Source organism: Corvus hawaiiensis, chromosome 14, assembly GCF_020740725.1.
Source record: "Corvus hawaiiensis isolate bCorHaw1 chromosome 14, bCorHaw1.pri.cur, whole genome shotgun sequence".
NCBI lineage: Eukaryota > Metazoa > Chordata > Aves > Passeriformes > Corvidae > Corvus > Corvus hawaiiensis.
In genome coordinates, this window is record NC_063226.1 from 22,430,127 (window position 1) to 22,449,711 (window position 19,585).

The following is a 19,585-nucleotide window of genomic DNA, read 5'->3' on the forward strand; positions in this document are numbered from 1 at the left end:
GGGAAACCATCCCAGGAAAGGAAGGACTCTTGCAGAGAGAGGAAACAGGTTCAGCCCGAGCCGAGGGGCAGATGCTGAAGCCAACAAATTGAAGAGGAATAAGGGGGGGCCACCAGCCGTGGGAGTGATCAGCCACCAAATCGGTGGGCAAGGCCCTGGTGCCCTGGAGGCGCTGGAATAAAGCTCCACCAGCCGTGTGAGAGAAGAGCTTTCGGTGAGCAGGGAGCCCCTCAGGATGAGGATGTCTGGACTCCGTACGAGCAGGGCTTTGGGATCCGCAGCTCTGTGACGTGCACAGGGACCAGAGGCACCAGCCAGGCCCAGGAGCTGCTGGGGTGTGGCCCAAAGTCCTCCTGGTTTGGGTCAAACCCACCTCCAAAAGTGCCAGCAGCAGGGTGGGGAGGGAGCCAGGTCCCAGCTGCAGCTCCTCCTGCAGCAGACATCCCTGGCCCTGTGGCATCACCCCCTCTCTTCCGGCAGCAGGAGAGGCTTTGGGAGCATGTCGGAATCTCTGTGGGGTGACTGAAAGCCCCCAAGGACTCAGGAATTTCTTACCCAGGTCCCCCCACCCTTTGCTCCCGCCCTTTGCCACCGGAGCCAGCCTTTCCCCAGGAGACAAGAACCAGACCACATTCAAAATTAATATATATTTTTATTGAATAGTTGCTCTAAGTGGGCTTGTGAAGCCACTCATAGAATCACTTCTTTCACCTCAGCAGTGGTTCTGTAACAGTTATCAGCTTTGCAAGAGAGGAAAACCAAACAGAAGAGGGTGCAGTAAAATAAATAGGTTTTTTTTTTTCTTATCTTTAAAATAAACTTTTCAAATAAATACTTTGGTTTTTTAATTTTTTTTTCCCTTAAAAGGTACAAGAGTATTGTCAAAAAAACCAGCCATCAGGTTATAAACATATATTATACCTTACAGAAAGGGACTGGAACGAAGAGAGCCGGGGAGGGATCTTTACACGCTGTACAGAAGGGTTTTGTACCCAGGAACTTGGGATGAGAGCCTCGGGATCCTGGGGCTGTCCTGTGGAGCCCAGGGGGATCTTCCCAGGAGAGCTTTGTGCTGAGGACACCAGGGGAGGAGGAGGATGGGGGGCCGCTGCCAGGAGAGCATCCCGATGGAACGGGGCAAAGGGACAAGGTGGGGGCCGGCCAGGCCTGGGGCTTGGGGGGACCTTGGGACAGAGGGTGTGGGACCTCCTCGCCCAGACCCAGCTCTGCGGGGTGGGATTGGTCCTGCTCGTGACAAAACCCTTCGGGGGCAGCAGGAGAGGGGCCCAGCGCCGCCTCCCTCACACATTCCCGCTGCCCACCCATCCAAAACCCCTCCTGCCTGCCGTGCCCCTCCAGGGAACAGCGGCGTTGTGCTCTCAGGGGACACTTCTGCAATGTCACCCCAGGCAGGAGAACAGATCCCAGCTCCCAGCGGGGCTCCAGGAGGGTTTGCAGGAGATCCTGGTGCTCACGGAGAAATACCCCACAGCAAACTGAGCCCCAAGAAGTCCCAGCTCAGGTTTGGGCCCCCTGGTTCAGTAAGCATCCCATGGGCTCCACGGGCTCCTCGGAGGAGCCAAGCCTGAGCTGGATCCTGTTAAAGAGCAAGCCTGAGCTTTGGGGTGGGGGTCAGCCCTTATCACATTCCTATCACAGACATTCCACTCCCAGCTCTGAACTCCTCCCAGCTTCCTCGGAACACCCCGGAGACAGAGCGGCAGCAGCGGTGCTGGGCACAGGGGTTTGGGGCACAGTGGGCTCCTTCCCCTGCCAGTCCCACAGCAGCTCCCCTCAGCCCCGGCTCACCCCTCTGTGCCACACTTCAGAGCCATGCCCAATCTCTGATTCCAGGCTTTGGCTCAATGGCATTTTCCCTCCAGTCTTTGGGTTCACCCCTGGGCATGGGCAGGAGAGGACTCAGTGGGATTTTAGGGGAATCTGTGAGTCACAAAGAGCTCCCCCCTGTTCTCTGAGGCACTGATGTTTCTCAAGGATGAGTGCACAGCAGCCCAAGGACCTCTTTGGCCCTTCCAGCAGGAGGGGTGGGGGTGGGATGGGAGGACCCAGCCTGGCCCCCATGACCCGTCCCCACTGGGACTGATTTGCCAGTGGGGAAAAGGGGGAGTGGGACCAAGGGAAGCCTTGGAGGAAGCAAAAAACATCAGGGGGTCTTGCCTGGATGGAGCTTTGCACTCCTGGGTGGGAAAAGGAGGCTCTGGATGGGGAGCAGAGCAGGGGGAGCTCAGGTCCTGCTCAGCAGCTCCTGCGTCCTGCTCCTTTGGCACCTGAACCTCTTTCCCTGCCTCAGTCTGCCCCCAGCCCTGCGAGTTCCCTGGCAGAGGAAAGACAACCCAGGGATCCGTCCCTGCGGGAGAGCAGAGGGCTCCATGTGACGCTCCCAAAAGGAAACCAAAAAAGACACGTCAGGACAGAGAGAAACCCAACTGCTGGGACAGGCAGCTGCAAACAAACACCCCGAGCAGATGGATCTGACTCACGGAGGGTGGGGCAGGAAAGGGGCTCCCAACCCCAACCAGAACCGGGGCCCTCTCCGCAGGCAAACCAAACTGCCGGAGGTGGGGATGGAGCAGGATGGATCTGGTCGGAGGATGCTGGGAAAAGCTCAGGGAAAGAATCTGAGGCTGCCCACAGCCTTCCCCACCACGGCCGAGCCCGGTGAGCCAGAGCTTCGGGTGCTTCTCCTTGGAGAGCTTTTGGTGCTTCCCAAGCTCTCCTGAGTGCCGAGAGCGAGGAAGGGAAATGTGCCGAGGAGCCCCAGAGGGGGCGGGCAGCAAGAATTCCAGGTGAACACCTGTCCCCAGGAGCAGGGCAGAGCCCAGCAGGCTGAACTCCTCCAGCCCCTGGTCCTGCGCGTGGCTTTCGTGTCCGCCCTCAGTGAACACAAAGCCCTGCTCCGGTCCAGCAGCCCTCAGCGCCCAGTCGGGGCTCTCCTCCTCTCCACTTCCTACAATCATGGAATCATTCCTGCTGGAAAAGCCCTCTAAGACCTCTGAGTCCAAACATTAACCCAGCACTGCCGAGCCACCACTGAACCATGCCCCCAAGTGCCACAACTCTGCAGCTTTTAAACCCCTCCCCTTCTACATGTCCAGTATCCCATCAAACGGATCTCCCAGGTTTGTCATTCCACGGAGAGGAGCCATTCCCGAGCCCTGGCCGTGCTCCTCAGCCCTCACCGGGCTCTGGTAGGAAGGGAGCTGCTGCACTGACCCAGAAAAAGCCCATTAGGTGGAAGCTCCTGGCAGTCCTGGCCTCCCCCCAGCTGCTGAAGGGAGCTGCGCTGCCGTGGCCGTGCCAAGCAGAGCTGGCTCTGGGGAGCGGATCCATGGGCAGCCTTCCCCTCATCCCCCAGCTCCAGCACCTGGGGGAGGTCACCCCGCGCTCGCATGACTTGGGAGGCCGTGAAAATGATGAAGCTTCACATGTTGAGTCATTCCACCATCAGGAGAGGAAGCAATGAATTGCAAAGATACAGAGGTGGTAACTAAATTTACAAGTGGGATCCGTTTAAAAGGGAAGAAGAAAAAAAATCAAAGTAGAGCAAGTTGGAAAATTCTGTTCATTAGTTTTCTTTAAAAAGTTTCAATGAACTGTTTCACATTCTCATTCAAGGGAGACGGTTCCTCCAACCCACAGGGAAAAAGGGACCTTTTCTCCCTAAAAAATGCTCTCTGGTTTTCATGAAGAAGGAGTTTAATCAGCACCAATAGAAGAGTGAACTGAGCCTTCCAAAGGAAGGAGACTCCTGGAGGATGTGTCTCCCCACAACACCACCTGGAAGTAGGGAGCCAAGCAATCATTGGCATGAGGATAAATATATTTGCAATGTATTTTGTATTTCTGCCACAGGAATGGTCTCAGAGGGGCTCACACACCTACAGGGCATCCTCTGAGGAGGTCGTGGCCTCAAAATCCAAATGATTCCAGAGTCCAGGCTGGCCCCAGGGATGTACAATGCACAGATGGGGCTCTGTCCCTCCCTGATGCCAGGAGGTTCCTCTGTACCCCGGAGCATCGTCCTGAGGTACCCACGGATCTTCCCACATCCCCCCCCAGGCTCTGGGCGACGTCAGGGGGAGGATTTCACTCCTGTCCATAACACTCTCCAGCACAAACCTCCCACCAGGGATGGGACTCATCCCCCTTCCCCTGGGAGCCGCAAGTTCAATGTTTGGGTGCCATTTGAGTCAAGGGAGCCGGGCACTGCCAGCCCAGGATTTAGTGAATAATGCTTCCAAGCGGGATGAATCACTCCCTGGAATCGCTTTTCCCCGCAACAGAGGGAGCTTGGATCCACCACGATTTTTAGAAAGCGAATGGATGGAAAGAGGAGTCCCACAGTGAGATTCTACTTCTGCCTCGCCCCTCAGCCAGCACTGAATCCCCCCTCCCTGCAGAGCAGACCCCCAGACAATCCCTACTCCTCCCTCTCCCCCCTCCCCTTCCCCGGGAACCAAGGGTCTGGGATTAGCAATGAACTGACTGGGAAATCATCTTTTCCAGCGTGTGCAAGTGCACCAGGAAGCCAAGCCTTGTACCTGGCACCGTTCACAGCAGTATCATGAATATTATTAGTAATAGAACTACCCATCCTAACGTTATATTTATATATACAAAAATAGATCCACAGAACTCTACGGGAAGAGGCGGCTGGGAGGAGGCGATGGCCGGGCCCCGGGAGCTGGGGCTTGGAGAAGCCAAGGGATGTGTTGCATATATTTCTCCAGGGGCACCATTCCCTCCTCTCTGTGCTCACACACCTGGCAGGGGGCACAGGCAGGCAGAGCCGAGCTCCAGGACACCACCCCGGCGTCAAACCCCCCTGAATGATGCCAGCGGGGTCACAACCAGCAGCTGGCACTACACAGAGATGGGGCTGAGCCCAGGACCACCAGGAGTCCCCCAGCCACAGCAACCAGTCGGGGTTATTTCATCCCAGCAAGGAAACGCGGAGCCCTGACCCGGATTCCAGTGTCCGTCTGCTCTGCAGATGGCCCAGCCCCAGGGCTTGCTCCAGCCCCGTTCCCGGTTGTCCGTGGGTGGCACAACCCCCTCAGCGAGGCGAGGACTCAAAGGAAACCTGGCGGGGAGGCAAGGTCGGGGTCCCCAGCTTCGACACCCCTTCCTGCTCCCCGTGTCCTCCAGCCCCACGCAGGGTGACAGAAGGCCCCGCTGGGGAGTCCCCGGAGCGGTGGCTGCTCGCAGTTGGCTTTGCCATATTGTTTTAAAGTGAATTCAGTGCTGGTGGAAGGTACCAGATCGGGGTTGAGCACGGAGCCGGTGCCTGTGGCATCTGCTGGGTGGTGGGATGGAGCCGGGCGGCAGCTCCCACCTCAGGCAGCCCTCCAAGGCCAGGAGAAATGAATGGCAATTTCCAAGCAGCTCCTTGTTCTCAGCCAAATCCCAGAGGGGACCTTTCCCTTGCTGCAGTCGGGCAGGAGCGAGTGGGCTGGGCTGCCTCCGATAGCTCCTTCCCCTGCCAGAAGGTTTCTAAAGCTTCCCACACCTTCTCTTCCTCTTTGAGACAGAAAAACACGGTGCCACCTCATTTTGGAGCTCACTCGCTTCTCCCAGCGGCTTCCAAGCCTGGAGGGAAGCCACTGCCACTGGTGAGACCCCTGGGCACCCCAGCCCCTGGGGGAAAGGGACCTATGGCCACCTGAGAGGAGAAAGGCCACCCACGGAAAGTGCTGCAGAGGGAGAAAGAGCGGGAGGAGGAGGTCTGGCTCTCGAGGGGCTCTCGCACAGGGAGGCACTGACCTGTCTCCTCCCCCATGGATAAGGACCACGCTGTGGGGCAGCTCCTAAAACTGCGGAGAGCAGAGTCCTGAGGAGCCTCGGGTCACCCTTGCCGTGGGGACAGAGCCCCAGGGACCCTCCGGGGGACCTTTCCCTGGGGGCCACAGCCAGGGAGGGCACCCTCGGCTCGCTCTGCCTCTCCTGGCCCTCTCCCGCATGTGCAAAACCACTGCCACCCCCCAGCTCGGTGCCAGCTCCCCCGGGCACCCAGCCAGGGTGTCCCAAAGCCTGGGGGACCCCCGGGTCACCCATCCCAATCCCGGCAGGTGATGGTGGGGGGAGGGGGGGCACTGCGGAGCGGAGGAAGCTGAGGGAGGAGGGGCACGGAGGAGAGAAGAGGAGGAGGAGGGGGAGGAAGAGGAGCAAAGCCCGCTTCTCCTCCTCGGGAGGGTCATACCGGCTTGTCCAGCGTTTTGGGGAAGGGCGTGCCGCTGGCGGAGGAGATCTTTCTGCAGACCGTGTTGGTGTGGCTCTGGCAGCGGCAGCCGGGGCGTTTCAGGCCGTCATAACCCCGCTGGCAAAGTTTGAGGCACCCCAGGGTGGGAAAGTAGCAGCAGAGGCAGGGCATGAGGAGGGACAGGACGCTCATGGCAGCCCAGCGGGCGCAGCAGGAGCCCGGCCCGCAGGAGCAGGGGTCGTCGGCGCAGGTGTCCTCGTCGTCGGTGGAGCAGTGGTAGAAGAGCCCCTTGACGCAGCAGAGGCAGGTCCCGTAGTCGAGGAGGCTCTCGGCGGAGCAGAGGCAGCGCTGGTTGCAGAGCCAGCAGGAGGGGAGGCTGCGGGCCGCCGTGCACCGGGCGCAGCGGCAGCGCCCGCACGCCTCGCACAGCAGCAGGTGCCCGTGCGCCGGGGCCGGCTCCGCGCCCGCCTTCCGCGGCGACTCCTCCGCCTTCAGCTCGCCGGAACGGGGCTGCGTCCGGACCAGCGAGTGCCCGGAGTGCGACGGCGTCAGGCTGCTCAGCAGGCGCTGCTCGGAGGCCGTGGTGCTCTGCGACACCGAGCTGGCCGTGCTGGAGTGGCTCAGGTGCGGCTGCAGAGGTGGCATCTGGTGCTGCTGGCTGTGGCTGCGGTGCAGGTCCTGGAAGGTGGAAGACGCCAGGCGGTCCTGGGACCACTCCTGCTTGTGCGGGGGCTGGGACAGCGAGGGGTTGGAGCGGGCTTGCTGGAAGCACGCCGCCGGTCTCTCCACGTAGTTGTTGCTGGCACGGATGGAGCGGATTTGGTCGATGGACAGGACCTGCTGGAAGTCCTCGGCGGGTGGGTCCATGGTCTCGTCACAGCTGAGTTCAGCCACGCTGGAAGAGAGCTGCATTTCCAGGAGCTGGGAGACCCTGCGGCATCAGGGCACATCTAAAAATCCTAAAGGATGGGGCAGGAAGAGAGAAAATATTCCTGTTACGGGATCCATCCATCCGAATCATTGAATCACAGACCGGTTTGGGATGGAAGGGACCTTAAAGCTCGTCTCATTCCAGCCCCCTGGACCTTCCACTGGACCAAAGCAGGACACAAAGGCTGGCTGGAGAACTCCAAATGAAAGGATTTCCAACAATCAGACCCGGAGTATTTCTGTGCCTGGGAATACTTAGGCTGGACGCATCCCAAGGGAAGGGCTGTCGGATCTGCCCCTCGACCCCGGCGGGCACAGCCTCTCCCCGTGCTTCAGAGCCTCTTGTGTCCTTCCAGAGGATTTCCCACCCCTCACCAGCACCTCCTTCTCCTTCCCCAGGAACACGTGCTGGCCCTCTCCAGAGGAGGGGAAATGGGAAGCGGTGACTTATCCAGAGGCATGGCAGCGCTGGGAACGGCGTCTCCCTCAGAGCAGGGGCTCTCTCTGCTTTGGGGATTCCCAGCACACCCTGAGCACTGGGAGCACTGGGATGGGGAACCTGAGCACAGCTAACTTTAGGCAGCAGCAGTGACAAATCAGAGTCATGGAATCGTTAAGGTTGGAAGAGGCCTCTGACATCAGCAGCTCCAACCGTCAACCCAGCACCACCACCACGTTCACCACTAAACCATGTCCTCGAGTGCCACGTCCACTTTTTTTTTTAACACTTCCAGGGATGAAATTGCAACTAATGAGCCCCACGTCTGGCCAAGGAGTCCTGGTGGACGGCAGCATCCCTTTACCCCATCCACAGTCCAGGAGCCAATTTACCCCACCAGGAGCATTGGGAAGGGCAGGTTTCCCTTCAAACCTGGCACAGACAAGAGGGAAGGCAGCTTTGGCACAGGCAAGCCCCATCATGCCCCTCACACCACCCTGCCGTGCCCTTTGCCGTTGTTTCCAGGACATGGCATTTCCCGGGTGGCCATGCTGGCAGCAGAGCCTGCTGTGCCCAGGAACATCAGCACCACCGAGGGCCGTGGGATGGGGCAGGGAGGACCCCATGTCCCACCACTCCTCGTCCTGGCAGGCTTCACCCCATGGCACCATCTCCAAACCCTGCTCTGCCAGACCCCGTTGGGGACAACCCTCGGTGGGGCTGGGAGAGGAGAGGGAGCAGCGGGCTCGGGAGCCACGGGGCAGCTCCTGGCCTTGGGAGTGAGGGAGACACAGAGCTCCCGCTCCGCCACCTGCACACGGAGCTGCCCAGGAGCGCCCAGAAGATGGACATCACTTGCTGTGCGCCAGAGCCCAGCCACGAGCTTCCCCCCAGCACTTCCAGCCCAGATTTCCATATGGGATACGTGCTTCCCGTGCACAGGCAGCTTCCCCGGGACAGAGGCGTTCTTTGCTGGCAGATCACAGCAGTGATCCCTCAGTGACACGGACATTGTCGCGGTGCCAGGGCCCGCAGGAAGACGCCGCTCCAGGAGGAAGCTCCCTGCGGCGTTGCCCACGCTCAGCAGGACGGGGCGGCCACCACTTTCAAGTAGGTGAAGGGGCCACAGGTAGAATCTGCTCATGCAGCAGAGAGAGGCAGAGGGAAGATTGATTTTCATTAGCTAGGCTGACCTTGAGGAGCAGGCAAAAGCAAAGGCAACTTACTTTGACTGTTCAAGCAAGATCTCGTCTCTCCCATCCCCCTCTCCGGAAAGAAAAGGCAACTGATCCTCTCAGATTTGGGTTTTTCCCCCCTCCGTGCAATTCCCCGTGGGGGGGGGGGGGGGGGGGGGGATGCAGGCAGCGAGGAGTCGCTCACCCACGACACCCACAAGTGATTTGGGTACCCTCTTCTGTCACAGCAATACCAAGGTGAATTCAGAGGGCACGGCTGACCCAGGGAAGGTTTGTGGGCGCCCTGCCGGGATGGGAACAGGCCAGAGGCAAAGCTCTCCCGGCTGTCACCTGCTGCCACCAAGCTCCTCACCTGGGAGGGTCTTGCTAAAGCACAGCTGGGGGACCTGAAGCCCCAGTGCTCCCTGAAGAAGGATGACCCATCCCAGCCTGCAGCCGGGGATGTGCAGAGGGGAGCAGGGAGCAGCCTTGGTGCATTCCCACAGCCCTCATTACCCAGATCCTGTCGGGACGGGATCATTCAGGGGACGATGCAGGTTCCAGCCCGGAGCAGCTGCTCACACCCGGGTGTCCATCCCCACTCACCTGGGCTCAGTACTTGGGCATTCGGACTTGGCCAGTGAGACCAACCCCGTGAGGGTCCCATGGGGACCCCCAAAGGGAGAGACCCTGCAAAGGGTCCCACTGCCCTGGAGCCAGTGGGGCTGGGAGATAAAGGGCAGCCAAAGGGCTGGCCCAGTACAGGGAACCCCAATCCTCTGAACACCAGGAGCTCAGGAGGCACGAGGAGACCCCTGAGCCCGGCTGGGGTGAGAGGGACACCGTGAGGAGGAACCGAGCCTCGGGGACATGAACGGAGAGGAGCTGGCCATCGGCTGTGCCAGACACTCCAGATCTGGGGGCAGGGCTCAGCATCTTGGGAAGGACAGATGTTGGGAGCATCCCCAGCACTGGGCTGGGGCCCGAATGCCCCCAGAGCTGTGATTCCGGGTGCAGGGATCAGGCAAGGACCTGGACTCGCTGGCTGGGGGCAGGCAAATGTCCCTGTGGGAACCAAGGGGAGCTGGGCAGAACATCTGTGGGTCCTCCAGAGGGGCTGAATGACCGGAGCTGGAACCCCACTTCTCCCTCCTCCCCACCCCGGGACAGCCCAGTATCCCCCGCTCCCTCCCAGCCCTCCCAGCTCCAGCCCGATTCCAGGGCTGCAGTCGGTCCTTATCCCAGCCCACCGAGCTGAGCATCCCCGGGGCTCTGCTGCACCCCTCCCTGCCTACCTGCCCGGCCCTGGGGCGTCCCCCCAGCCTCCTCCTCCTCACACCCTGCCTGCCAGGCGGGCATGCCAGCCCCGGAAACCGGGCCAGCTTTATGGCCACCACCAGCCCCAAACATATAAAGTTCGTGTGATAATGGGCCAGAGGAGGGATCGTAAAAGCAAATGATTTACAGGCTAGAGGTGGCTGCGAGCCGGGGGCAAGCGGCTCAGGGCGCCAGGTGGGAGAAAAGGGACCCCCTCACCGTATCTGGGTGCTGCGGGGTGGAGCGAGGTGCCGGGGGGAGGCTGAGCCCCCGGCCCCACTCAGCGCGTAGCCCACGCGGGGCTCGCACCCGGCGCGGTCCCGCAGCCCCTCCACGCACACGCAGCCCCCGCGTCCCCGGGACCCCCGGGCCCCGCCGCGGCCGCGGCCCGCCCGTGTGCGGGACAGCCCACGCGTGACTCGGACCCACACGCGGCCCCGTCCCCACCACGCGCACCCCACGAGTGTGCAGGACCCCAACCCCCACCGCGCGGAGCCGCAGCTTCCTTGCACAGCCCGTGCGCATCCAGGGACCCGCGTCCCTTCAGGAACAGCCCACGCGTGCCCAGGACCCCCATCCCCGCTGCTCACGCGTGCCCAGGACCCCCGCCCGCCCGGCCCACTCGCGTCCCCCCCGCCGCGTTCCGCCGCCGTCCCGCAGCCCACGCGTGTCCGCGCCGGGCGGACTCACCCCGCAGCCGCCGCCGCCGGTCCATCCGCCCGCGGAGCCCGAGCGCGGCGGGGGCAGCCCCGGGGCGGGCAGCGGGGCAGCCCCGGCCCCGCAGCCGAGCCCCGCGCCGCGGGCAGCGGGAGCGGCGGGGGGGGCCCCGCGCTCGGTGGGAACGGGAGGCTGGGAGGAGGGAGGAGGAGGAGGGATGGAGGGAGGAGGGAGGGACCTGGTGCTGCCCAGGAGCATCGCGCTCCCCCTCGCTCTGCGCTGCCTTCCCGGAGCTCTTAACGCTTTACCCAAGTGGCGTCATCCCGCTGAAATGGACTCGGCCCATTAGCGGCCCCGCAGAGCCCCGCAGCGCTCCCCAGGCGCCGCTGCCGCCCAGCCCCGCCGCGGGATGCTCAGCCGCTATTTAAACGCTTCCGTCTGCCCCGGGCTCCGTGTCCCTCCCTGCGCCCCTCGGGATGGCCCTCCCGCGCCCCGGGCCGGTGTTCCCCTGCGCCCACCGGGACAGCTCCCCTTGGGGATGCAGCAGAGACACGGGATGGGCTGGGGGCAGTGTGACACCGTGGGCAGGTCGTGTCGGGTTGGGCCGCAAAGGGCCGGGAGCGGCTCGGGGTCCGCCACCTTGGGCTTGATCCATAAATCACCGTGAAACGGGCACAGTCACCTCAGGGAATCACGAAAAAGGTGGGAAAAGACCTCTGAGGTCATCGAGTCCAACCTTCTGCCAGCTCACCTCTTCCCAGGGGACACCAGGGACAGCCCAGGTGCCATCCACCTCCGATACTTCCCTGAAGTCCGAGTCCGCACCTGAATTAGCTCCTGTAAGAGACTCTCAGGGCAGAGAGGCTGGAAAGCAGCTTTTCCACGCTGAGACCCACAGAATCAGCCCACACACGTCCCACTCTCCCAGAAACAAAAAGCTTGGGCTCACGGTCCAAGCAGGACCTGGATCTTCCATCCCAGAGGTTTTCCCAAGTTGCTGCATGCTCCCTCCTTGCTGCTTTCCCTGACCGTGGCTCAGGAGCACCAGGGATCCTTGTGACACCCCTCAGCCCTGTTTATAAGTAAAGTGGACCTGGCTTGACAGTCCCAAAGACACAAGGCCACCCTGACGACACTGGACATCACCTACGGACCCCACCAGAGCCCCCACACTCCCTCCTCCATTCCTCTTCCAGGGTGGTCACCCATCCTTCCTGGGAGTGCTCACCAGATGAGCAAAGAGACATCCCCAGCTCAGGGAGGGCTCGGAACCTGTCTCAGACAGGTGAAGATGAAACCACCAAGCCCTCAGGCCCCCCAGCCAGGTCCCCAGCAGCACAGGACCCCCTCGGGGCAGGCAGGTCCCCAGGCTGGATGGCAAACACAGGGTCCGAGTGTGTGAGAGCAGGATGGGGACAGAAGGGAAGAGAAGGACCTGGAATCAGAGGGATAAATCCGGCTCTGCCGCTTGTGGCTGTAACAGATGGGACAAACAAGGATGATCCCACAGACCTCAGGGGCTCCCTCCCAGCTGATGCCAGCAGAAGCACTGGAATCCCCCTAGCTGGGGCCAGTGAGTCCACTGTCCCACATGGTGCCCAGCTGAGCCTTTGCAGCCTAAATTTTAGGCATTTCTAGGCTGAGGGTTTCTCCATCTCCATGGGATCCCACCAGGGATCCTCCTCCAGGAGTTTCTCCAAGAAGAATGAGTCCCTGAGAGCATCCCTCAGCCCCGGCTCCAGCTCAGAGCCTTCAGGCTGAATCCCTGTGCGCTCCCACCGGCCCCTCCTCTTCTCCCCATCGCTCTCAGTTCCGTCTTTAAAGGCACAGAAAGGATCCAAGCTGCCCAATTCCCAGCCAGCTGGCTGGGAGCACCTGACTGCTGGGAGCACGTGTGATGTCCTCCCTTTCTCCCAGCCCAAATCTCTCACTCCCACCTTGAGGTGCCGGTGATTCAGGCTTCCCTCGCTGGCTCACAGCATCCCAGGGCAGCCTGCGTCGTGCTCAGCCGGCGCCGCTTTATTCCTCACTCGCTGCCGAGGGAGGGCCAAAAAGGCATGAATGCAGAGCTCCCGGGAGGAGTGGGAGGGTGGGAAGCGCAGGGAGAATAGCAGCCTCCCGGTGAGTTATTGACCACGGCACCGCCGGAGAGGAGGGCTGGGAACCCGCGTGCGTTTGCAAAGCAGGAAAGTTTAGAGCCTCCCCCAAGGGAAGGGTCTGGGATGGAGCCCCCCTGCTTTGGAGGGGTTTTGGCTGTTGGGAGAGGGATGTGGTTCCTCCTGAGGAGCTGTGGCGGAGGAAGGTGTGAGGCTTCTGTAGGTTCCTGGCCATCTCTCCCCTCGTGGGGTGTGTGGGAGCAGGGACTGAACAGCCCTCCCACAGCCCACACTGCACCCCACGCTCTGCACCCCACCCCAGCTCCTCAGCTCACCTTTGGGATTGGTCCCACCCCTCGTCCCAGTGGAAATCCACCACCTTGCAGCCCTTGAACGCCGCTGGGGTCCTGCCCAAAGGGATGGGCAGAAGCAGCTCCTGCGTGTCCCATTTATGTTTGAGGCTGTCAGTGCCCGTCCTCCCTGGGCAGCTGAGAGCACCGAGACACCGACATCGGGATGGACATCCCGGGGTTCCCAACTCCAGCTGAGTCTGCTCAGCAGGGCCCCAGCTCCTGTTGCAGACCCCTGCATTTGGAGAACTCCCATCCCCACCAATCCCCACAGAACATCAGCAATTCCTCCCTGCTCTGCTCTTCCCATTCTCCCTGCATGTCCCAACATCCCCAAAAGCATGGGGAGTCACTCACTTTCATTTCCCTTCCCAAAAAGTGTTTCTCTACATCCACACCTTGGTCACAAATCTGAAGGAGCTCTGAGAACTTAGTTGGAATTTTAAAACAATCAGGAGAGCTCGGCACCATTTTCCTCACAGATTTTCCAGCCGCCTCTGAGCCTGACCTGCTCCAGCCCTGCCTGAGCCCACAGCCAATTCACCCCTGGGAATCAGCCCGGGAGTGGGCAGGAGAGCAGGACATCCCAGAGCAAGGCTGAAGCTGCCTGGTGTCTCCTGCTGCTGTTTGCCAAGCCTGGGCGCAGGGGGAGGGTAATTCACCTCCAGTTAAAGATGATGCAGGGGAGGGAGAAAAAAAAAGAGAGAGGAGAAAGAGAACACGCGATTCCCCTGATTCAATCAGCCAGAAACAAGGAGGTGCTGGTGCCCTCTAATTTGGAGATTCACAGATTTTAGGGCCAGAAGGGACCGTGATGCTCATCTAGCCTGACAGTCTGTATTATGTAAAAGCCACTTGAAGCCAGACAGTGCCACGAGCTTTTCAGAAGCAACAGCCAGCACTGGGGAACTTATTAAAGGACTGTGATTCTCCCGAGGTGGGGACATGTGGCTCCCAGCACGCTGGGAGAGGAGGAGGCCAGGTACACCCACCCGGCTGGGCTTCGGCTGAACAGACGGCAGCACTGGGGGAGAGGAAACATCATTTCCCTTCCCTGTCATGCACCTCCTTCTCACAGAAAGAGGGATAAGCACGGGAAAAAACAACTCCTTCCTTGTGTTTTCCTTTTGAGTGTTCCCTTGTCCCTGGGAAGAAAACAAGGATGCTGGCCCTGAGCTGTTCTTTGCCCGCTTTGGGGTCAAACCCCACGGTTTGCAGTGCAGCTGTGGGAGCTGAGCCTGCCCCTCCGGGAGCCGGAGCCGGAGCTGCGAGCTCAGCCTGCAGCAGCCGGAGGTGTAGTCATTGACTGCAATGAGAGTTTCCCTCTGAAGATGGAGCCAGGCAGCATAAAACATCAATAAAGCGCTCAGGATGCGTCCCTTAATGAGCTGAGATTGTAACACGCTGCCAGAGCCTGCCAGAGCTGCCCATTCTGTCGGGAGAGAGGAGCAGATTCTGCTGGGGAAGTGTTAAGTGGGTCCTGCTGACTCATTGATGCAGATGGTTCCGGCCCCGCGCCGAGCAGGAGCAGCGTCTCCAGGGGCTCTCCAGTGAGCAGGGATCCGGCACCTCAGCCCAGCCCGAGGGGGACAGTAGGACAGGGAAATGATTTCCCATGGCGCAATTTCCCGGTCCCGCCGTGTACAGCGAGCGCCCAGTGCTGGCTGTGCCTGTGCATCGTCACCATGAGGGTGGGCAGGCCCTGGCACAGGGTGCCCAGAGCAGCTGTGGCTGCCCCTGGATCCCTGGCAGTGTCCAAGGGATACAGCTTGGATGGGGCTTGGAGCAGCCTGGGACAGTGGGAGGTGTCCCTGCAGGGGATCAGAACTAGAGGATCTTTAATGTGCCTGCCAACCCAAATCGTTCCGTGATTCCATGGTCTGTGGGCTCCCCACGCTTCCGCAGCAGCTCTTCTTCCACAGAACAGGTTTGTCCTGACGAGGCCCAGAGCCACATCCCCCCCCCAGCAGAGGAAGCAGATGCGGCTCAAGCAGTGTTGAATCCAAAGGTGAGACCCTGATCCCGAGCTCCTGGGGAACCTGAGCAGGGTGGGTGAGGAGACACTGAGATGTAAAGGGATGGGTGATACAAGCATTGCCTTGCTGGGAAATTGTTAACTCCATCTTCCAGCTCCCTGGGAAGTATCTGGGCACTGCTGTGCCTGTGGTACAGCTCTGGAGCTGGATCCTGCCCAAAACCTACTGCTACACTCCCATTGGGGAATCAAGGGACAAAGAGCCTGCACCCTCCAGACCCTGAATGTCCCCAGAAAGCCCTTGGAGCACTGGTTCCTTTGCCAAGTCTCACCCTGCCTCTGCAAGACACGTTTCTCACCCAAGCCATGCCTTTGTGGCCTCTTCACCCCTGCCTTGATGGGGACATGATGCTCCCATAGCGTCTTTTCTGTCCCCAAGCCCTCAGGGCCCTCTCTCTCCCCGGATTCTCTGCCCTGTGCTCCCTATGATGCTCCTCAGGCAGTCCCAGATCATTGCTGGGAGCAGTCACCACCCACTGCTCCAAGTCTTCTTCTTCAGGCTTTCCAGTGATCCCAGACTGAACTACACTACAAGTACCACGTGTACCAGGGATCCCACATACACCAGGGATCCCACACGTACCAGATACCCCATGTGCATCACGTATCCCACATGTACCAGGTGCCCTAAAAGTCCCAAATGTCCCACATGTGCCATCTCCACCAGGGATCCCACACGTACCAGGTGTTCCATGTGCACCAGCTATCTCACATACTCCAGGTATCCCACGTGTACCAGATATCCCATGTGCCCCAGGTATCCCATATACACCAGGCACCCTACATCTCCCAAATGTGTGAGGTATCCCATGTGCACCAGGTATCCCTCAGGTACCACACACCCTACATCTCCCGAATGTCCCGGGTATCCCACATGTCCCAGGTATCCCGTGTACAGCAGGGTATCCCAGGTATCCCAGGTACAGCAGGGTATCCCAGGCACACCGGTGTACCCCGCGATCCCTCCTGCTGCTGCTCCAGGCTGCTCAGCTCCCCCCGGAGCAGCCGCCCCACCCACCCTGCAGCTCTCCCAACCCTTGCTCCCCCCCAAGCCCCAACACCCGTCCCGAGCATCCTCCCTCACCCGGGCACCACCCTTCCCGCTCCCACACCCCACGGAGCAAGCCCCGCTCCCCAGGGATGGAAGGGAGGCGCCGGGGGGAGGCAGCTCCCCCCAAATTCTGTGCCTTCAGCACTTGGAGTCCCCGTTTCAATGTCACTTTAACTCGAGCGCGCGTGTGCCGGGGAGCAGGGCTCCGTATTAAATTGCCAAGCTGGTCACATGCTGCTGGGATTTGGCCGTAGCTAAGCAGCACCGCCCCCGCAGTCACTTTTTTGGCTGGTGACTCCTCTACTCGGCGTAAGGCAGAGCCGGCAAAGAATAGGAGAAACCGGAGGGGGAAGGAAAAAAAAAAATTAATAAATAAATAAGAAAAAACCAGGCGAGTCATTGTGAATGTCAGGAGCTCCTCGGCTGCGGGTGTGACAGCGATCCTCCCCCTCCAAACTCGCTCCGGGTGACAGCCAAAGAGAGGATTTCATTAGGATCTGGTAGCAGGCTATTTTCAGAGCTGACATCCTACCCACGGCTAAAAATAGCTGGTCCCCTCCACGCAAACCAGGGTTTCTGTTCTTTCAAACTTTAATAAACCCCGGTGAGGCTCAGACCTTCCTTTCTCCCCACCCTTTGCTCCGTTCCTTGCTCCGTTCCTCGCTCCGTTCCTCTCCACCATTCCTTGCCTTCCCTGTTCTCCACCGCTCATTTCCCAGGTGTCTTCTTTGCTCCGGTCCAGTCGCCGGTACCAGAGTGGGGATGGAGCTGTCACCGTGGCAGGGCTGAGGAGCCGAGGGCTGGGGTCACCTCCTTCCCTAAAGCAGCGTCCTGCAGCCAGCTCAGGGGCTCTGGGAGGCCGGGCAGGCAGAGAGGGCTTCACCCTCCGAGATGCTGCCAGGCACTGGCAAGGAGCATCCCTCTGGAGCCTGGAGCATCCCTCTGGAGCATCCCTCTGGAGCCCAGGATGCTCCAGGGAGGGAACACCCACTGCCCCAGGGTATCACCCCCACCGCAGGAAGACGCTTCGCTTTGGTGCCTGATGCTCACGTGGAGATGATCCCAGGATCATTCCAGGATTGTGGAAAGGATCCCAGGGCCCATGGCTGGGCTGCACTCAGGGGGTCCCAGCATGAAATTGTCCCACCTGTAGAGAGCAGCTCCAGCACTTGGCCACAGTCACCTCTAAGAGGGCTCTCCTGAAAACCCTGCCTAGCCTAAAAACCAGGTCCCTAAAACCCTACCCCGTCTGTCCCTCCCTCCCCAGGGCTCACAGAGCCACTGCAGCCGCCGCTGCTGCTGCTGCTGGCCCCCTCCCCGAGGGGCTGCTCACAATTCCCTCCCTTCATTAGCACCGCCACCTCCGAGGCAGGTACAGGTATTTATAGCCAGTACCTGCCCCCTCCTCCGGCTCTGCTACAGACAACACACATTTAACTCTTTCCCAGGCTCTGCCTGACTCCAGCCTAGCCTGGTGATTTAAAATTCCCACAGCTTGGAATAACTGGCCTCTGCAGAGACCTGCTGCACTCGATGAATGCATCCTCCCCATCACAGCCTCAAATCTGCCACCTCTCCCTGGTCCCAGCCCCAAATCTCACCTCTCCCTGATCCAAGCCCCAAATCTCCCATATCTCCTTGGTCCCAGCCTCAAGTCTCCCACTTCTTCCTGGTCCCAGTCCCAAATCTTCCACTTCTCCCTGCAACCCAGCACAGCACAGCCTCAGCAAAGGCTGTGGCCAGTTGGGCTCCGCGGGTCTCGGGCTGGAGCAGAGATTCATCAGGAGACACCTCCCCTGCTCGTCCCAAAGCAGCAGGGACCGGATCCATCCCCGCCAGCTCGGACAATCCCCAGGGAGCCTCGCACCCAGGACCCAGGCAGGGCTGGTGGCACAGCCTGGCACACCACGGGGACATCCAGGAGGATGGGGACAGGTGTCATCGGCTCATCCCAGTGCTCCGCTCGCCTTCTCCCCGCGCCGCGGCCCTGCGGAGCCCTGGCCGCCGGCCAGCCAGCCATTTCCTGGTAATCTAATAGCTGCAGCAGATGAACTGAAAATGCATTTCCTGCCACCGTGCTGTAAAATTTTTATTAATGTAAGGAGAGAAGGCAGCGCTGGCTCCCAGCGCCCGGGGCCGCGGCGGGCGGAGGCCAGGGGGGCGCGGCGGGGCCGGCGGGGCCGGGGGCTGCGGGGACGGCAGCGGTGCCCCGGTGATGCTGCGGGAGCGTGGGCAAACGGGGAAACTGAGGCACGAGAGAGGGAAGTGCCTCTGTGGAAGTGAAATCGGGCAGCAGCCGCCAGCCGCCTGCTCAGGGTGACAAGCCCAGGTCTGCACCCGAGACACCGCGGAGCCGTGTCCTTGGAGCCCCGACTCGGGAGCACTCATGCTGAGGGCCCTTGTCCCTCGTGGCTGTCTCCTCGGGGAGGATCCCGGCAGCACAGGCGGCCTGGAGGGAGGATGGAGGCAGGTGGAGAGGAGCCGGGGTGCCCTGGCAGATGGGCACCCCAGCGGGAGACCTGCCACACATCCCTGCCCGAGCCCACACGGCAGCGCATCCCTCCCGCCTGGCTCCGTGGCCTGGGCTGACCTTCCCGGCTGGCACAAATGCTCCATTAAGGACAAGCAGCAGCCTGGAGCAGCCAGTAAATGGTGACCACGGGCCCTGGCCTGGCTGGGGAGCGAGCAGGAGGGATTGCCAAGGAGGAGCGAGGTGCCAGAGCTGGGACACGCGTGTCCCCCACTTCTGTAGCCACACACCATCCACAGCCTCAGGAGCTTTGTGAAGGACCCTCAGGGCCAGCAGCCAGCTCAGCACCCCTCCCCACCCACCCCAGCCCCCCATCCTGCCCGGAGCTGGCCACATTCCAGGGGGTGACATCCCTGTGGCCATGGGAGCAGCAGCCCAGACCCGGGGGCTGGAGCCATGCTCAGCCTCTTCCCACCCGGAGCCTGCTCCCTGCACCAAGGCAGAGCTAAATTGGAAAAACACACACAATGACCTCTTGTGGAATGTAGTATGAATATTTGATAGCTCTAATGTAATCATATCCAATCGATACCGGCAGGAATATCTCCCCCCACTCCCTGCGCTCTCACTCTGCCCTGTCCCTTCCTCTCTCTCCCTCTCTCTGCCTCGCTCTCCCTTTCATTAATGCATTCTCCACTTTACATTATTTATTAACTTCCTTCCTTTTTTTTATTTAGAAAAAATAAATTAAATAACCGTGGTTATCTCGGACCCTCCTGCCTCAGGCTTTCGGGCCAGGCAGAAACTTTTCTGGCCTTCTCTCACCTCCTCACCGTCCTCTGCTG

At 60.6% G+C, this 19,585-nt stretch overlaps 1 protein-coding gene across 3 annotated transcripts; it reads right to left on the reverse strand.

Annotated features, from left to right (window-relative positions):
* Positions 1-632: 632 nt before the first annotated feature.
* Positions 633-12,776, reverse strand: SPRY3 (sprouty RTK signaling antagonist 3). Of its 3 annotated transcripts, none has more exons than XM_048319020.1 (2): positions 12,676-12,776; positions 633-7,179 (listed from the first exon to the last, which is right to left on the reverse strand). In XM_048319020.1, exon 2 carries the CDS (start codon positions 7,130-7,132, stop codon positions 6,215-6,217), a length of 918 nt encoding a protein of 305 aa, XP_048174977.1. In that variant the 5' UTR covers positions 7,133-7,179; positions 12,676-12,776; the 3' UTR covers positions 633-6,214. The 3 variants fall into 3 exon arrangements, with proteins under 3 accessions (XP_048174977.1, XP_048174978.1, XP_048174976.1); XM_048319021.1 differs by lacking the exon at positions 12,676-12,776 and adding an exon at positions 11,047-11,062; XM_048319019.1 differs by lacking the exon at positions 12,676-12,776 and adding an exon at positions 10,772-10,856.
* Positions 12,777-19,585: the final 6,809 nt, after the last annotated feature.

What these genes read in the sequence shown, in the direction of transcription:
- SPRY3 (XM_048319020.1), bottom strand. Translation starts at nt 7,132, where the DNA reads ATGCAGCTCTCTTCCAGCGTGGCTGAACTCAGCTGTGACGAGACCATG.